Consider the following 18,949-nt stretch of genomic DNA (forward strand, 5'->3'; position numbering starts at 1 on the left):
CTCTATGAAATAACCCTTTGAGGAACCCTTTTAGGTTATTTCATAGAGAAAGCAGAGGAACCTTTTTTGAACCCTTTTAGGTTATTTCATAAAGAAAGCAGAGGAACCCTTTTGGAACCCTTTTAGGTTATTTCATAGAGAAAGCAGAGGAACCCTTTTGGAACACTTTTGTGTATATGCAACTGTGTATATGCTGCAGGACGTGTGTCACTGTTTAAGCCCTAGATGGCTAGATAGAATATAGACTGTATGTTTTTGTTTCTTTGTTGTATGATTTTCTGTGTTTTATACTGGATCTGCTTCCTTGGCTATGGTCTGCCTTGGCAAAGAGATTTTAGATCTCAATGGGATTCTTTGAATAAAGTATAAACATATATTTAAAAATGCATGTATCATTTCAACTTATTTGTCAACATATTAACACATACAGTATATGTCACTGTGACATCTCGTATGTTTTAACATATATGGCTACAGTTTTCCACAGTTATTCAAATGTACCATATCCTTTGGCCCGTCATTAAGGATACAGTTAGTTTAACACATTAACCAACATTTTCTGGCTCCAAATATGATCGCTATCCGGTCCCTCAAGGGCCAGGAAGTAGGACAAAGGCAAAGTGACTAATCTGTGGCTCAACGCCTCTCCCGATCCCCCTCTGCATCCCTCCGGGGTAACATCCATTAGGGCAGAAAACCTTTTAAAACGTTTTGCAGCGGAAAGCAAAAATGATAATTTCTTAGGTAATCTACCTGTTTCAATTATGTTGCAGTCCTTTGACGCCTAATGAACACGGCCCAGGTCTAATCCAGGGAGTGACCCGGAGCGGGATGACGATCACAACAGGTCTCCCAGCTGTTTGATGTGCGCATTAGAAGGTCAGAGCAGGTCAGCCATGGCCTGCTGTTTGCCTTCCAGACAGACCAGACAGGCTGGCACGTTGTACAACACGGTATTACATTCGCACTAATACATTCCTACCAGCCAGATGCCCGCTGACAGACTGTGACAGTGGTCAGGTCCCATACTGTGCACTTGAACTGATGAGGGAGAGAGAGTGGTACTGATAGTGATGTCAGTTGGCCTCAGGCGGTAGACTACAGTACAGAATGATATACTGCATAGAAATATATTCATGTTGAAGAAATATATACTTATACTGTAGAAATATTTTAATGTAGAAGAATAGACACCGTGGTTATTAACTGCTTATTCAAATGTATATTATTTCCTCCAAAAAAAGAGATAATGAAGAAAACATTCCACCTTTCAGGTGGTATGTGTAATGCACTGTATTCTATCCACTACCAGCAATATATCAACGGCAAGAAGAAGCAAATGCGTAATTTTCAGGATCACAAAGATATTGTTGGGGAAATTCTTACAAAGGGACAGTCGATCTTATATGAATCATTGTTTATTGTCAGAGCGCTGGAGAGGTTCAAACACACCCAATGCACCATAGTGTGTCAGAATCTCTGCTGCGGCCATCCCAGCAGTTGTCTTATATACGTCTATACACAGACAAGTTATATGTGCATGATTTAGCATAATTATATCATCATTACAGTTTTGTTTCATTCATGTGACCGACCAATACTGGTTCATAACATGTGACAGACCAATACCTCACAAGGCTTTTTTTTTAAATCTAAGCTGAGACCTTGAAACCCGAGATATCGTTCGTTCTCAAAACAATGTCTGGGCGTACTGCCAAATTGCAGATACTGATAAGTGAGGATTTTTTCAATCAGTCAATTGCATGAACACAGAAATTGGTTATTAGAACAGCACATGAATAGAACACAGAAATGAGTTATAAGAAAAGCACATGCATGAAAAAATCCATCACAATATCTATTTTCACTCTCCTCTGACAATCATGCGGATACAGCCACCAGTTCCCCAGGATAACTCGCTCCCGCCATGTGTTTCTCTCAGAATGTTGAAGTGACTGAAACAAATAAACAGGCACGTTCACGCACATTCTAATGGTTTTTAAACACTTCCTGTCTGAGTACGCCTGGCTGCACTGGTTAGCCTACATTCTTCCTGAGTGTGGGTTCCTCTCTTTGTAACTGAACTTGAATCATGTTTGTTCAAGGATTGGTGTCTAGAAGTACAGGACATACTGCTGTGTATGATGTTCGTCAAGTTCATGCACTATCAAAGAACTACACAGTTGTAGTGTTCAGTGTTTTGCTGCATCAAAATTGCATGGACAGAGAGGATGACTGTAACACTGTAATAACCGTAGGCTATATTGTAAACACGTTATACAGAATATTCAGTCTTTCCAACAGTTTCATAGCCTACACAATGAGAACACTGTGTTGTGAACTTCTTTCTAGGAAAGCAAAATCCTTCCATTGAAATGTGTTCAAATGAATTCAAATAAACTCCCAAGAATTGACCATTTTCACAGCCATATCCAATATCCATCCATGATCAATTATTATTTTGCTTTCTATTGGGAGTCATATGAGACTCCGGTAAATAGGCTACATTGTTCAACATCCCAGTCTCCTTTTACCCCAACAGTTATCTGCTCTTCAGGCGATGGGTAATAAGGATGAGAGGAAAACTAGGACATTTCTGTCTTCCTTTACTAAACATCCCACATGTAGGCGCACACATCCTGATTGACATATTCAGAGACCAGCCTCCACGTACTGTTGGCCAATAGCGGCGCAGAGCTGGGTCGAGCCTTCAGATCCAACCTCTTATTTTAACTCATATAACACACACACCAGCAGTCATGTGACGGTAATATAGTACAACTCTGCCTCGCCGCTAGTCAGTCTGAACGGTGCTGCATGGCAAGTCTCAAGGGCAAGGCATGCATTAGAGAGAGATTCCCCAACGAATGCAAAGGAAAAGTAAATACATTGGAATTAAACAGGGATTTGTACATGCTTGATGAATAAGGTAAGATCAGAGATTATTTTTCCCCGCATATTTTCCCTGGGAATATATTCTGCAAGAGATATTGGGCGTGCGTTTCTCCTCCAGCCTACCACCATATGCCGCAGCACACTGCTGGACAAAAACATGTTTACGTTGGAACGTTGGAGCTGCGCTTTCTTACGCGTTCTATAGCTGCTGAGATAGGCAGAATATGTGCTCGTTTGCTTCAAAACTATAATCTGTAGATTATGAGTTATGATCAAATGAGACAAGCACATGTTTAGAAATGTGTCTTTTCTGCCAATAGTAGTTTGAGAGGTAATTGATTTTCAATTGATTTACATTTCATTGAAATGTAGGCCTATAAGCTTATTTTTGTTAAATCTAGTTTTATACGTTTCTTATGAGTATGTTGTAATTATACAGTGTTTATTATTGAAATAGCACGTAATTGCATGAACATAATTTGCACATGCGGCTTTACTAGGCAATAGCAGTGGTGTCCTGTCAAAGATATGGCCCGCGGGCCGGATTCAGCCAGCAAGTGGGTTCAATCCGGTTCCAAACAATACTTTAAAATGACTAAAACCAGATTGAAACTGTGTAGAAATGATAATGGAGTTACATCCATACAGTTTCTTGACTGTGTCTAGTTTATAATCACTGAAATGAAAGCTACAGTCAGGGAAGCATCAACAATTCCGAAAACGACGAATAAAGGACCGTTTTTGGCTAATTTTGACTGCAAGGAAATATAACACATTTTCAAGGCTGCCCCCCCTGGACCTCATTAAAGACTGAATTAGGCCCCGGGCAAAATGAGTTTGACACCCCTGAGAGATTCTAAAAGCATTAATGTATCTAGGTGAACAATATATCCATGGTCAAGCAGAACAGATGAATGGAGCAATTATGCACTGGATATGTCGCAACAATTGCGTGTCATTCCCATTCAGGTGAATTTCCAGTAATTGGAGTTGATTTATTGCGTTTTGCATGTTCTGTAAGTAGCTTGCAGGTGATTTATGTACTATATGGATTGCTCATTGCTCTTGGCTGCCCCACACAGTGCTTTATGTTAATCCTTTGACAGTTCCTTTGGTGGGTTTTACAATCGGTCACTGAGCCAAGAGCCCAGAGAAGGCGAGGGTGAAACATCCATGCTCAGCGTTGCCTTTTCTTGACAGTGTTGCAAGTAACAAATGAGTTACAAATTAAAATAAAGAAATTCCTTGCAACGTTTAGAATCAAACAATTAGAATAATTCAATATAGTAAAACATTTGTTCAAATGAAAGAATATCCAATAAATTCATTCAATAAATAAATGCACTAAAAACCTATTTTAAATGTAAATGTGTGAGACAAAAGTGTGTTTTGTCAGGAATAATTTACATTGCGTGACGTCGTCAAGTTATTTAAAATTATGTTTACTCCTGAAATACAGGTAAAGGAATGTGATAGCCAACAGCCGCATAGCACTCTGGGAGTCACTTCATCTCTCACAACGACCGCTTCATCTCACGCCAACCGCGATCGAACTCGAAATGGAAACATGCACAGCATTCCATATTTTTCATGTGCAAGCTAGTAACTGAGTGGCTGAAGATAATTTGTTTCACAGATGCATTGGAGATTCATGACTTGTGATTAGGTCTTGGCTATCTGTAATTTTCCCTGTCGGCTGTTGTCTGCTATTACAGTGAAAATGAGTTTAGTAACCTTCTCTCTCTTCTTATCTGCTTATTTATGTTTGTCTAGATATACAGTATCTGGGCTGGAAACCTTGGAATTTAAGACTTTTTCTACCCAAACTTTTTTTTATCTTGAGAGAGAACAACAGGTGTTCTCTATCTCTCTGCGAAGCACGACCTTGCTGTGGTGACCCATTTGTGGGTTTATTTGGTCCCAGTCTCCCGACAACAAGAGGAATAACCCTAACAAACTGCTGTATCAGAAAGACAAATTTCAACACAAAGTGGGAAACATTCTCTTGGCCCCTAGCCAGGAATGGTGGATAACTTCCTAGTGAGCGGCGAGGACACTTTTTCACCGTACGGTGGCTCCCCACCGGCATACCGCCTGTTGGACATGGTGACGGACGGGGGGACCTACCATGTGATGCCCTCGCCCTTCTCCGAGGATGACCTGAGCGAGTCGTCCAGCCCTCGCTCCTGCTCCAGCCCCGACTCCCAAGTGCTCAGTTCCAGCTATGGCAGCAGCTCCAGTGCCGAAAGCTCAGACAGCATCCTGGACCTTCTGCTGTCCCAGACCTCCCTAGGCGGGGCAGGGACCGGGGCGGCCATCCCCATGTCACTGCCCACCTTTCTGTGGGACTCACAGAGGGACGCGCCATCCCACCCAGAGGCCTTGAAGGAGGAGAGCGTGGACTTCCCGGTCTGGTCCTTAGTGGACATGGAGGAGCCGTCCTTCCATCCCACCTTAGAGGAGATAGAGGAGTTCCTGGAGGAGAACATGGAGGTGGTGTCGTCCATGAAGCAGGAGGCCCAGGAGGGGGCGCTGGGGCCGGGCCTGGAGGAGATCTTGGGGCTGGGGGTGGGACTGGAGGTGTACAGGGAGTCCTCATCCCCAGGGCCAAGGCTGGAGCCAGAGGCCAAGCATTCAGACCAAACTGTGCCGACCGCAAATGCTGCCACCGTCACCGAGACCAAAAGCACACCAGCCACATCGTCACAGGAGTACAACGAAAGCCCGCACAACGACGTGTTCAAGAGTGGTTCATTATCCAGCAGGCCAGGATCAACACAGAGCTGTGAAAATGGTGGCAGCGCTGGAATGCCGGTCATCCTGCAGATCCAGCCCATTCAGATCAAACAGGAACCTGGTGCCACGGTTCCTCCTCCTCCGCCTCCTCCCACAGTTGTCCAGCCTCCTCCTCAGTCGGCATCGGACATAAAAATTGCCCAGCTGCTGGTCAACATCCAGGGGCATACCTTCGCCCTGGTGCCCCAGCTGCTTCCCTCCACCAGCCTCAACATCTCCTCTAAGTTTGTGCGCATCGCACCGGTGCCCATCGCGGCCAAGCCCCTGGGCCTCGGTGAGGTGGCGGTCGGGGGCCAGGGCCTTGGGCTGCTGGTGGGGGGTCAGAAGTTCCAGAAGAACCCGGTGGCGGACCTTATCAAAATGCATAAATGCACTTTTCCCGGCTGCACCAAGATGTACACCAAGAGCAGCCACCTGAAGGCCCACCTGAGGAGACACACGGGGGAGAAGCCCTTTGCCTGCACCTGGCCGGGCTGTGGATGGAGGTGAGTGGGTGCTCACTGACAATGATGATGATGTATTACTTTATGATTATGATGATGATGATGATGATGATCATGATTTATTGCTTTATGGATTTTCTATGTCAAAAAGCTTCCGCACATTCAACGTAGTAAACATACCTATAGCAAGCTTCCACCGTTGACCACATAACGTGATCATTCTTCCCAATATATCGAAATAGATCATCTCAACACACTCGCTCTCGTAATTGTATTCGAACAGGTGTCAGGGTTTTGAAGCTCAAGAATTTAAGATGTCGTTAATCGCGAGAGATTTGATCAACGTTGCTTTATGGTTCTGGCAGGTTGTTTAAAGAATGCTTAGGGGGTTTTGAGTGAGAGACCAGTCAGTGAACACATGCTTTCACAATCATGTGTGAGATATGGATTATACCCTATTGTTACCGTAAGGCCTTTCTGGACGCAGTGAGGTAATTATATGTCTGTCCACTATACAGTACACGCAGGGTGTCATGTTCCTCAATGGAAGGAAGCCTTTGCACCACAGACCGTGGCTGGCACCCGAATTGACCTGTCTGATGAGGTCATCAATTAGCCCCAGCGAGGGGCTTAAAGTGAGACTTTACAGGATCCACAGGCTCCATTACTTATTTGTAGAGGCTCATTCTCTCGCAGCACCAAGCTAGCCGATGAGGCTCAGCGTTCATGGCGCTAAACATGGAATTGAGTTGCTTGTTTCCTTATGGCTATTTGGCTGTCACTCAACATGCTATTTCTTTATTCCAGTGCCACGATTCATTCGCCACAGTAGCAGTGCTGTGAATCATTATACATGTGTCTAGCACTAAGTGATATTTCCCCTTGTGGAGTAGTTGGATACCACTTAAAAGGAAGAAAAAGTATTCAATAAAGGAACACATTTGGGGCCGCAGGGTAGCCTAGTAGTTAGAGCATTGGACTAGTAACTGAAAGGTTGCAAGTTCAAGTCCCCGAGCTAACAAGGTGCAAATCTGTCATTCTGCCCCTGAACAGGCAGTTAAACCACTGTTCCTAGGCCGTCATTGAAAATAAGAATTTGTTCTGAACTGACTTGCCTAGTTAAATAAAGGGACCAGGAAACATTTGACTTGCAGTACAGCCCACATGGTCATCTACATATATAGTCAGAAAATAGAAAGCAAGGAAGAAATCTATATCAAGTCATTGTTTGCTTTCTCCTCATCTGCTTTTCCAGAGCTCTTGCAGTCTTAATGGCTGTCAGGCTGCATTCAAAGTGTTAATTGGAGGGTTGTAAAGAGACATTAACATGTTCCCTCAGATTCACACTTTTTTCAGGGAGAGAGATATCTGGGATATGTGAGAATGGCGGGGGTGTCATATTTCTGCTGGTGTAAACTAAAACTGAGCCGAAGCATGTGGGTCGAGGTCACATGGGCGCAACTCGGGCGCCTCCTGTACTGACTCGACAGCTGTGCAGGATTGTGCATGAGTAAGAGAGAGTGTGTGTGTGTGTGTGTGTGTGTGTGTGTGTGTGTGTGTGTGTGTGTGTGTGTGTGTGTGTGTGTGTGTGTGTGTGTGTGTGTGTGTGTGTGTGTGTGTGTGTGTGTGTGTGTGTGTGTGTGTGTGTGTGTGTGTGTGTGTGTGTGTGTGTGTGAACATGTGTGATTGACTGTGTGACTCTTGTCCCCCAGTACAACTGGCTGATTTCCTGAGGACACAGGGTCAGGCAAGAGAGTGACAGTATCAGGTGAATTTGGCTTTCTAAGCCAGGGGAAATGTTATCCATATGCCCTACACAGACCTCACTAAGTACAGGTGGCTAGAAGAGCAGGGACAAGCCAACACATGGGCAAAGTAGGGATCTGTTAGTGGTGTGTGTGAGTGAGTGTATGTGTGTGTAACAGAGTGCATTCTGAATCATTACATATTTAATATAAAAAAAACATTTTAGTAGATGCTCTTATCCAGAGCAACTAGGGTAAAATACCCTGCTCAAGTGGATATCAACAGATTTTGTCAACTAGTCAGCTTGGGATTTGAACCAGCAACCTTTCAGTTACTAGCCCAATTTGCTTAACCACTAGGCTACCTGCCTCGCTCCCTCCCTTATATGCTCAATCGTTCATGGACTGCAGTCCACTTCTTCTCCTCTTGCACACACTGAGGAATCGATATTCCTGAAAAGGGTACTGCATCAGTCAATTTATTTATGTTGACTTTGGCATCAACTTGGCAACCTGCCAGTGGCCACGTATTTGTAATGCTGCAAGTCTGTTCCAGTAGATGAGCTCGGCTACAGCAGAAATCTCTCTAGTCGTTATCCAGGCGATGCATCTCAGCCCAACAAAAGGGGTCTTGTCTGGACACAAAAGACAGGATTTAGTTAGAGTGGAGGCAAGATGGTGGGTTGGATGAAGGGGGGGATATAGAGAGAGAGAGGGAGAGCGAGAGCGAGATAGAGAGTGGGCTAGTGAGAAAGGATAAAGAGAGTGAGAGGGAGAAAGAAGGAAGAACAAGAAAGAGAGAGAGTGTGTATGAGTAAGGGGCCTGTTTTGTGTGAGGGGCCTGTTTTGCACACAATCGGGCTGAGGGAAACTAGTGTGGAAGTGAGACGAACAAAGGCTAAGCACTGAATAGTTACCATGACTGTGTGATAGGAACGTCTAGGCTGGCAGTCTGCTTGAAAAGGGAGAAGGATCGGGGTGAGGTTTCTGTGCTAAGGCTGAGACTTTTACAGTTGGACGGGGACATGCATGCATACACTCTTAGGGGAAAAAAAGAGTTCCAAACGGGTTCTTTGGCTGTCCCCTTTTAGGTTCCATGTAGTTCCAAACGGGTTCTTTGGCTGTCCCCTTTTAGGTTCCATGTAGTTCCAAACGGGTTCTTTGGCTGTCCCCTTTTAGGTTCCATGTAGTTCCAAACGGGTTCTTTGGCTGTCCCCTTTTAGGTTCCATGTAGAACCATCTGTGTGAAAGGGTTCTACATTAAACCCCAAAGGGTTCTACCTGGAACCAAAAAGGGTTCTTCAAAAGGTTCTCCTATGGGGACAGCCGAATAACCCTTTTTAGGTAACACCTTTCTTTTCTAAGAGTGTACAGACACACGTGCAAACAGGTAAGGGAACGTTGTGAGCACACACAGACACATACACTCCCATGCATGCACACCTACAGAATTCACCCTTACGTACACATAGTCTCGCCGTATTTCTCTCTTTCTCCCTCTCTTTGTCTTATATGTCTTGTATGTGTACACACGAACACGCGCACAGCAAAATCCAATTAAACCTCCCCATATTTTCTCTGGAGCTGACATTGATATCATAGCATCACAAGGCCAGGGGCACTCACACTCCACACACTGTTATTCCACTGCTTCCAGTCAGTCAGTCAGTCAGTCAGAGGAACGAATCAGGGGGACTCCCTGGGTAGGTGGGTGGTGGGGTTATTCTCAGAGTAGTGTGCCTACACACGAGGCACGAGAGGACTGTTGAGCAGGAAGGGGCCAGAATGAGAAACAACCTTACTGTACACACAATAGCCACTACCATTGGCAGTACTACTGTAGTAGAGTTTGTGTCATCTTGTGTTCTAAACGGGGGCGGCAGGGTAGCCTAGTGGTTAGAGTGTTGGACTAGTAACCAAAAGGTTGCAAGTTTGAATCCCCGAGCTGAAAAGGTACAAATCTGTCATTCTGCCCCTGAACAGGCAGTTAACCCACTGTTCCTAGGCCGTCATTGAAAATAAGAATTTGTTCTTAACTGACTTGCCTAGTAAAATAAAAATAAAATAAAGGTAAATGTGTCCTCTAGAGTCATACACTTGTATTATTACCCTACTGTTATTAATAACAAATAGTATTATTTTATTACTGTCATCAGACTGAGCCCTTATTTTGAGAGTCACGGCAATAGCCCCTCTATAGTGGCCTATTTAGTGTCCTACTAAGCTAGCTATCCGAGCCCAAACCTCTTTTCTCCTCGTGGTGTGGGGACTCATGTTTTATGTGTTTGCGTGACAGATAGTAAAGTGGTTTTTATTCGACTCCTTGAGCATTGCTGCTTAATTACAGGCTCGAGATTGTATCCATTCATCATCATGTCAGCTCCGGCTGTAACATCTGGGAGACTGACAGAGCTAGGCTTGGGAGAGATTGCTGCGAGGCCAATAGTTGTCATGCCTTAACCTTGATCATGTGTTTCAAGCTGGCGCTAACTAGTTAACACTGCCACATAAGCATTGCTTTAAGGCTATAGCCATGTACAATTGTACAAAAGCTCCAATTACTTAGCATTTCCTAATGGGATTTCGCCACGGTTTATCCTTGGGTTTTAAGCTAGCGCTAACTAGCTAGTGATGATCTTCATAGCACTGGTAAGGTCATGTGTTTAAATTAAGATAGCTTTAACCTTTTTTTGCATTGCCTTTGCACCTCCCCTGCCCAAAAATGTTATCATCTGACCCTCCCCTTCTACTGTAAAATAGCACCCTCCCCCTCATAAAGTTAACTCAAAATAATGTTTGCCACCACAAATAACAAGCGACCCTGTGTTTATACACGTGGATACAACATTGGCACTTCAGCATGCTTTTGTGGAACAATCGATGCCATGCAGGTGCTACGGGCCAGGAGGTTGAGGGTTCGCCGACCACCACAGACGAGCTCGCTCTCGCCGTGTCTGTTTCATTACAATGCAATCAGAGCCGGCTGCATACAATGATCTGCTAGGGGGGAATCAGATTTATAATTATATATAATATATGCAACAGATTTTCCACCAACAGGTTTCTGTGCGAATGCACCACACAACCAATAAACAAAGCATACCAACTTTGGCACGTCAATATCATGAGTTGCTTTTTTAAACACCACAATAAATAGACTATGTCAATCTCGGCAAACAGAAAATGAATCCCTCCCTTACCCAGTATCGAGGGTTTGTCATTAAACTGTTTGGTGTTTTGTAACAGATGTATGTTTCTAGTCATCAATTGGTCACTGCACAGTTTGGATTGATTGATTGATTTTATTTGACAGTTAAAAAAAAATACATACAGGACCAATCAAAAGTTTGGACACACCTACTCATTCAAGGGGTTTTCTTTATTTTGATTATTTTCTACATTGTACAGTAATAGTGAAGACATCAACACTATGAAATAACACATTTGGAATCATGTATTAACCAAAAAAGTGTTAAACAACGTCGATTTTAGATTCTTCAAAGTAGCCACCCTTTGCCTTGATCTAGTTAAATAAAGGTTAAATAAAAATTAAATAAATAAAATGACAGCTTTGCACACTCTTGGTATTCTCTCAACCAGCTTCACCTGGAATGCTTTTCCAATAGTCTTGAGTTCCCACGTATGCTGAGCACTTGTTGGCTGCTTTTCCTTCACTCTGCGTTCCAACTCCAAACCATCTCAATTGGGTTGAGGTTGGATGATTGTGGAGGACAGGTCATCTAATGCAGCACTTCACTCTCCTTCTTGGTCAAATAGCCCTTACCCAGCCTGGAGGTGTGTTGGGTCATTGTCCTGTTGAAAAACAAATGATAGTCCCACTAAGCACAAACCAGATGGGATGGCATATCTCTGCAGAATGCTGTGGAGGCCATGCTGGTTAAGTGTGCCTTGAATTCTAAATAAATCACAGACAGTGTCACCAGCAAAGCACCCCCACACCATAACACCTCCTCCTCAATGCTTCACGGTGGGATCCACACATGTGGATATCATCTGTTCACCCACACCGCGTCTCACAAAGACACAGTGGTTGGAACCAAAAATCTCACATTTTGACTCAAAGGACAGATTTCCACTGGTCTAATGTCCATTGCTTGTGTTTCTTGGCCCAAGCAAGTCTCTTCTTATTATAGGTGTCCTTTAGTAGTGATTTCTTTACAACAATTGGACCATGAAGGCCTGATTCATGCAGTCTCCTCTGAACAGTTGATTTTGAGATGTGTCTGTTACTTGAACTTGCAATTTCTGAGGCTGGTATCTCTAATGAATGTATCCCCTGCAGAAGAGGTAACTGCGTCTTCCTTTCCTATGGTGGTCCTCATGAGAGCCAGTTTTATCATAGCGCTTTAAAAGTGTTCTAGACATTTTCTGGATTGACTGACCTTGACTGACATGTCTTAAAGTAATGATGGACCGTTGTTTCTCTTTGCGTATTTAAGATGTTCTTGCCATAATATAGACTTGGTCTTTTACCAAATAGGGCTATCTTCTGTAAACCACCCCTACCTTGTCACAACACAACTGGTTGGCTCAAACACATTAAGAAGGAAAGAAATTCCACAAATGAACTTTTAACAAGGCACACCTGTTAATTGCAATGCATTCCAAGTGACTACCTCTTGATGGTTGAGAGAATGCCAAGAGTGTGCAAAGCTGTCATCAATGCAAAGGGAGGCTACTTTGAAGAATCTCAGATATAAAATACATTTTGATTCGTTTTTTTGGTTACTTCATGATTCCATATGTGTTATTTCAAAGTTTTGATGTCCTCTCTATTATTCTACAATGTAGAAAATAGTAAAATAAAGAAAAACCCTTGAATCAGTAGGTGTGTCCAAACTTTTGACTGGCACTGTATATACAAAAAATATGTTCTAAGGTGACCGGGATTGCACAATAAAGTCTGGGACTTATTTTCATTGTGGTCCCTATTTTTTACATGAATACATACACAATGACATAGATACAGACATATTACAGAGATAGAGACAGACAAAATGTTCAACCTCCAGATGAGTATAAGGGGGGAGTTTAAATACAATTCTTACAAGCTTGTTTGTTTGATAGCTTTATTTTTTTTTTAGATGTTTGGGGCTGCTGGTGAACCATGATGTGCAGGCATAATCAAAAAGATACTAGAGTGGTGCACTTGCCAGAGTCTCTAGGATGTCTATCACTAGGATGTCTATAGCCATCCAATTGGCGAAAGATTTTCATATGAATATTCGGAAGTCTTCATTATAAACAATATGCTATTTCAGTTTCCTTTTGGAAAATGTGGCGTCGGACAACATGACAGGAATGATTTGAATCGACCAGACTTTTGAGATAAGTAATGGACGTCCATATGCATTCAGATCCAACCTGGCGCAGCCCGCGCCATCCATTATTGAGCGATTTTGGCCAAATGAGCCACATTTTGTTGTGTGTGTGTGTGGGGGGGGGATAATTGTCCATCTCACGGTTCAGCTGTCAGAGATTTGAGCTCTAAATGTATCAGGTGCGTAGGTCTTTAGGCTTAAGGAGTTCACTGTATGATATTCAGATTTTAATAAATGTATATATGTAGCCCATATAAAGGAATAGAAGCTTAGGCCTAACCCCAGAGAGACAGAGATATGCCGGTGGCGTGCTACCACAGTAACATATATTTATTTATGTCAGATTCTTTCATTTTTGATCCAAATATTTTGTTTAAAGATACGCATTATATTGTTAGATTATAGGAGTTACTCTTGTAGGCCTCTTCCTCATTTCAAGTTCAACTGTCGGAGTCAGTCTGCAGTAGCTAAAGCTTAGTAATAGCCACACCATACCAAATCTTCACAGATGTTTTATTAGGGTAATATCAGAAGTAAGTCAAGCCATTGTTTATAGGGAAAATACAAGCAGAAGAGTGATTGCAAACCAGGGACAAAAACGCACCTCCCTGCCCAATAAAATAAAACAAAAAACCTCCCTAAAACAAAAAAATAAGTTGGACATCCCTCCCTTATTTTGGACCACCCCTCCCCCCAGTAAATTTCTGTCCCTTAGCTCAGCCTAGCCATGTGCTTTAAGCTAATTATTTAGCATTGCTAGCATTACTTTAGGGTTCATCCATGTACTTTAAGCCAGCTCTAATGACATATAGTCTGGGATATTACATAACTAGCAAGGCTTGGTGAGATGCAGTAGGTCTTGCAAGAAAAGGGAGAAGCCCAGATTTACTGCAAAATAACACACTGGTTCAAGCAGACGTGGTGTAGCCAGTCACTTATTATGGTATACACTTCCCCAAGACTGCTAAAGGCAAAACATATTGGCTACTTGCTGTAAAATGACTTTTACCATCACGACTATACACAAATCTGTATATCCTACCATTTTGCAATCACTGTCTCAAACATTTGACAATAATATGGAATGAAACTAAAACCAAATTGTCTTGTCTGTACTATGTCAAGGAACATTTAAAATATGATAAATGTTTTTTGTTTATCATGTTATGTAAACAATAATGTTTTATTCTATTCTAAAATGATTGACATCTCTCTCTATCTATGTGTGTCTCTCCCAGATTCTCACGGTCGGATGAGCTGTCGCGGCACCGGCGGTCCCACTCAGGGGTCAAACCCTACCAGTGTCCAGTGTGTGAGAAGAAATTTGCCCGCAGTGACCATCTATCAAAACACATCAAAGTCCATCGCTTTCCCCGAAGCCGGACGCTGCGCACAGCAAACTGACCCCATCCTGATCACTCTTCAACGGACATAGACCAAGGGAGCACGGGAATGTGTGTGTGAGATGTGAATATGTATGTGTGTCAGAGTGTGGTAGGAGTTAGAGAGAGAGAGAGTTAGAGAGAGAGAGAGAGAGAGAGTTAGAGAGAGAGTTAGAGAGAGAGAGAGAGAGAGAGAGAGAGAGAGAGAGAGAGAGAGAAGGTTTGTGTGTGTGCCTTGCCTTTTAGAGAAATATTGTGCTATAATTTATTGTAGAAAGCAGAAACAATGAACAACCATGTGAAGCCAACAAATGACACTTACCATCTTCTCATTAATCAACATATCTTGAGATTCTTGTTGGTGCTTTTGCATGTTGTACTCTTTTTATTTGTTTTTATGTTCAGTCTTCATCTTCTATTTCATTAATAGGTAAGATAAGCTTTTTCATTTGAGGTGAAATGTATAATTGCTTCAGTAACAGCCTTCTATTTTACCTGGATATGACTGCCTTTTATCATGTTAAGAGCCAATGTCTTTGACATTCCTCATCTGTCAGGTTAAAGTTTTCCTGGAACTTTCTCCAAGTCAGGTTGAAGTTTCCCCAGAAACGTTGTCCTTGTTTTTTTCATTGTCACTCATAGCTCATTGACAGAGAGGGTAGAGAATAGTTTACTCATTCAGCACACTGTTTATGCAAAGGGAGGAGCAGAGCCTATTGTCAATTCTGTACATGAACTACTGATAACAAATAAGAACACGTCACTATAAGCTACTGGGACTCTCAAGTTTCAGAAAAACTTCACCGGCTCAGATTTTGATACAAGGTGGGTGAAAGTAAAAGAATGGCAGAGGAAATGCAAATCGAAAAGCAAAAAAAGAAAGAATTGTGCACGGTAATGATTGTTGATTGTTTTACGTCTAAACAGGCCTTCCAGGCAGTGTTGTGTATTTGTTGGTATTTTTCGTGTAAGTGGCTCAAGCCATTTGTTAGACACTCGTCTGGCCTTAATCCACCACAGCATCCTTACCAGGGGAGAAAATAGTAATATAACAAGTTATTCATCACAGTTTTATGGAGAAATGGTGATATGGTTTGAGACAATGAGGAAAGGGAATTGGAAATGTATCACCCTTTACTCACTCAGCATACACGTCCATTTTGCCCTCCGTTTTACTATTGACACAAAATCTGCCTCAACTCAACTACCCAACCTGATCTGTTAATGGAATACCCACAAGCCTATGTTGGCGTGAGGTCATCATGTATGTGGATACTACTACACCACGGTGCTGAACACCCAGAAGAACTGCTTTCTGGGAACTGTAGTCACAACACTTATTTAGGCCATGACACAGTCATTACTTTTGATGTCCTGTTTTCTCTTGAAACTTGTTTGTTATGTATGCCATGCCCTGTTGTGAATATGTATGGTGAGAGAGATTACCGTCCATGCAGAGTTTATGTACTGTTCGCAGATTAAAAAGCAGGGGTACACGATATTGTACATCATTCCTTTCATTCAATTTTTGAATTTTTAATGCTTGTTTAAACACAGGTGTTTTATCGCATCCTATGAATGTATGTTAATACGCAGGAGTGTACATAGCTGCATCCATGCGAAAGACACAGAAGACTATAATAACATATCTTAAGTCTGTGGTTGTGATGATTTCTAGTGGAACCCCTAAACGTGTACATAACAGAACGTTTCAGTACATATGAATATATTATATATTTTTTCTTTGTTCTACCCCAGATGCATTTACAAATAAAAATGGAAACAATCCTGTGTAGATTACTCTCTATTATTTCTGATCATTTTCTCATGTGAATTTATTAGAGCAAAAAATCATCAATGTTTGGAGGTAACAAATCATCGTTTAACAAAATATACAGTATCAGTCCAAAATTTGGACACAACTACTCATTCAAGGGTTGTTCTTTATTTTGACTATTTTCTACATTGTAGAATAATAGTGAAGACGTCAAAACTATGTTAATAACTTCTTACGGCTGAAATCCCGGAAACGGGATCGATTTGACAACAGCCAGTGACAGTGCGGGGCGCCAAATTCAAACAACAGAAATCTCAATTAAAATTCCTCAAACATAGAAGTATTAGACACCATTTTAAAGATAACCTTGTTGTTAATCCCACCACAGTGTCTGATTTCAAAAAGGCTTTACGACGAAAGCACACCAAGCCATTTTCCAGCCAAAGAGAGGAGCCACAAAAAGCAGAAATAGAGATAAAATGTATCACTAACCATTGATGATCTTCATCGGATGGCACTCATAGGATTCATGTTACACAATACATGTATGTTTTGTACGATAAAGTTCATATTTATATCCAAAAATCTCAGTATACATTGGCACGTTATGTTCAGTAATGTTTTGCCTCCAAAACATCCTGTGATTTTGCAGAGAGCGACATCAATTTACAGGAATACTCATCAGAAACGTTGATGAAAGATACAAGTGTTATGCATATAATTAAAGATATACTTCTCCTTAATGTAATCGCTGTGTCAGATTTTTTTAAAAGCTACAGCGCTCAGCCACCAAGCAGATACCCACCATGTTGTGGAGTCAACAAAAGTCAGAAATAGAATTATAAACATTCACTTACCTTTGATGATCTTCATCGGAATGCACTCCCAAGAATCCCAGTTCTGCAAAAAAATGTAGTTTTGTTCGATAAAGTCCAACATTTATTTACATTTACATTACATTTAAGTCATTTAGCAGACGCTCTTATCCAGAGTGACTTACAAATTGGTGCATGCACCTTATGACATCCAGTGGAACAGCCACTTGCATCTAAATCTTTTTTTTGGGGGAAGGGGGGTGAGAAGGATTACTTACCCTTACTTACCCTATCCTAGGTATTCCTTGAAGAGGTGGGGTTTCAGGTGTCTCCGGAAGGTGGTGATTGACTCCGCTGTCCTGGCGTCGTGAGGGAGTTTGTTCCACCATTGGGGGCCAGAGCAGCGAACAGTTTTGACTGGGCTGAGCGGGAACTGTACTTCCTCAGTGGTAGGGAGGCGAGCAGGCCAGAGGTGGATGAACGCAGTGCCCTTGTTTGGGTGTAGGGCCTGATCAGAGCCTGGAGGTACTGAGGTGCCGTTCCCCTCACAGCTCCGTAGGCAAGCACCATGGTCTTGTAGAGGATGCGAGCTTCAACTGGAAGCCAGTGGAGAGAGCGGAGGAGCGGGGTGACGTGAGAGAACTTGGGAAGGTTGAACACCAGACGGGCTGCGGCGTTCTGGATGAGTTGTAGGGGTTTAATGGCACAGGCAGGGAGCCCAGCCAACAGCGAGTTGCAGTAATCAAGACGGGAGATGACAAGTGCCTGGATTAGGACCTGCGCCGCTTCCTGTGTGAGGCAGGGTCGTACTCTGCGGATGTTGTAGAGCATGAACCTACAGGAACGGGACACCGCCTTGATGTTAGTTGAGAACGTCAGGGTGTTGTCCAGGATCACGCCAAGGTTCTTAGCGCTCTGGGAGGAGGACACAATGGAGTTGTCAACCGTGATGGCGAGATCATGGAACGGGCAGTCCTTTCCCGGGAGGAAGAGGAGCTCCGTCTTGCTGAGGTTCAGCTTGAGGTGGTGATCCGTCATCCACACTGATATGTCTGCCAGACATGCAGAGATGCGATTCGCCACCTGGTCATCAGAAGGGGGAAAGGAGAAGATTAATTGTGTGTCGTCTGCATAGCAATGATAGGAGAGACCATGTGAGGTTATGACAGAGCCAAGTGACTTGGTGTATAGCGAGAATAAGAGAGGGCCTAGAACAGAGCCCTGGGGGACACCAGTGGTGAGAGCGCGTGGTGAGGAGACAGATTCTCGCCACGCCACCTGGTAGGAGCGACCTGTCAGGTAGGACGCAATCCAAGCGTGGGCCGCGCCGGAGATGCCCAACTCGGAGAGGGTGGAGAGGAGGATCTGATGGTTCACAGTATCGAAGGCAGCCGATAGGTCTAGAAGGATGAGAGCAGAGGAGAGAGAGTTAGCTTTAGCAGTGCGGAGCGCCTCCGTGATACAGAGAAGAGCAGTCTCAGTTGAATGACTAGTCTTGAAACCTGACTGATTTGGATCAAGAAGGTCATTCTGAGAGAGATAGCGGTAGAGCTGGCCAAGGACGGCACGCTCAAGAGTTTTGGAGAGAAAAGAGAGAAGGGATACTGGTCTGTAGTTGTTGACATCGGAGGGATCGAGTGTAGGTTTTTTCAGAAGGGGTGCAACTCTCGCTCTCTTGAAGACGGGAGGGACGTAGCCAGCGGTCAGGGATGAGTTGATGAGCGAGGTGAGGTTTATGCCCAAATATCTCCTTT

General features: G+C 43.1%; 1 protein-coding gene across 1 annotated transcript; it reads left to right on the forward strand.

The window, feature by feature from the left end:
* The first annotated feature begins 2,762 nt into the window (after window positions 1–2,762).
* On the forward strand, window positions 2,763–16,398 carry LOC118388972 (Krueppel-like factor 15). Its single transcript, XM_035778619.2, has 3 exons — window positions 2,763–2,929; window positions 4,669–6,176; window positions 14,460–16,398. Exons 2-3 carry the CDS (start codon window positions 4,918–4,920, stop codon window positions 14,623–14,625), a joined length of 1,425 nt encoding a protein of 474 aa, XP_035634512.1. The 5' UTR covers window positions 2,763–2,929; window positions 4,669–4,917; the 3' UTR covers window positions 14,626–16,398.
* The last annotated feature ends 2,551 nt before the right edge of the window (window positions 16,399–18,949 follow it).

Source organism: Oncorhynchus keta, chromosome 10 (assembly GCF_023373465.1).
Source record: "Oncorhynchus keta strain PuntledgeMale-10-30-2019 chromosome 10, Oket_V2, whole genome shotgun sequence".
Classification (NCBI taxonomy): Eukaryota; Metazoa; Chordata; class Actinopteri; order Salmoniformes; family Salmonidae; genus Oncorhynchus; species Oncorhynchus keta.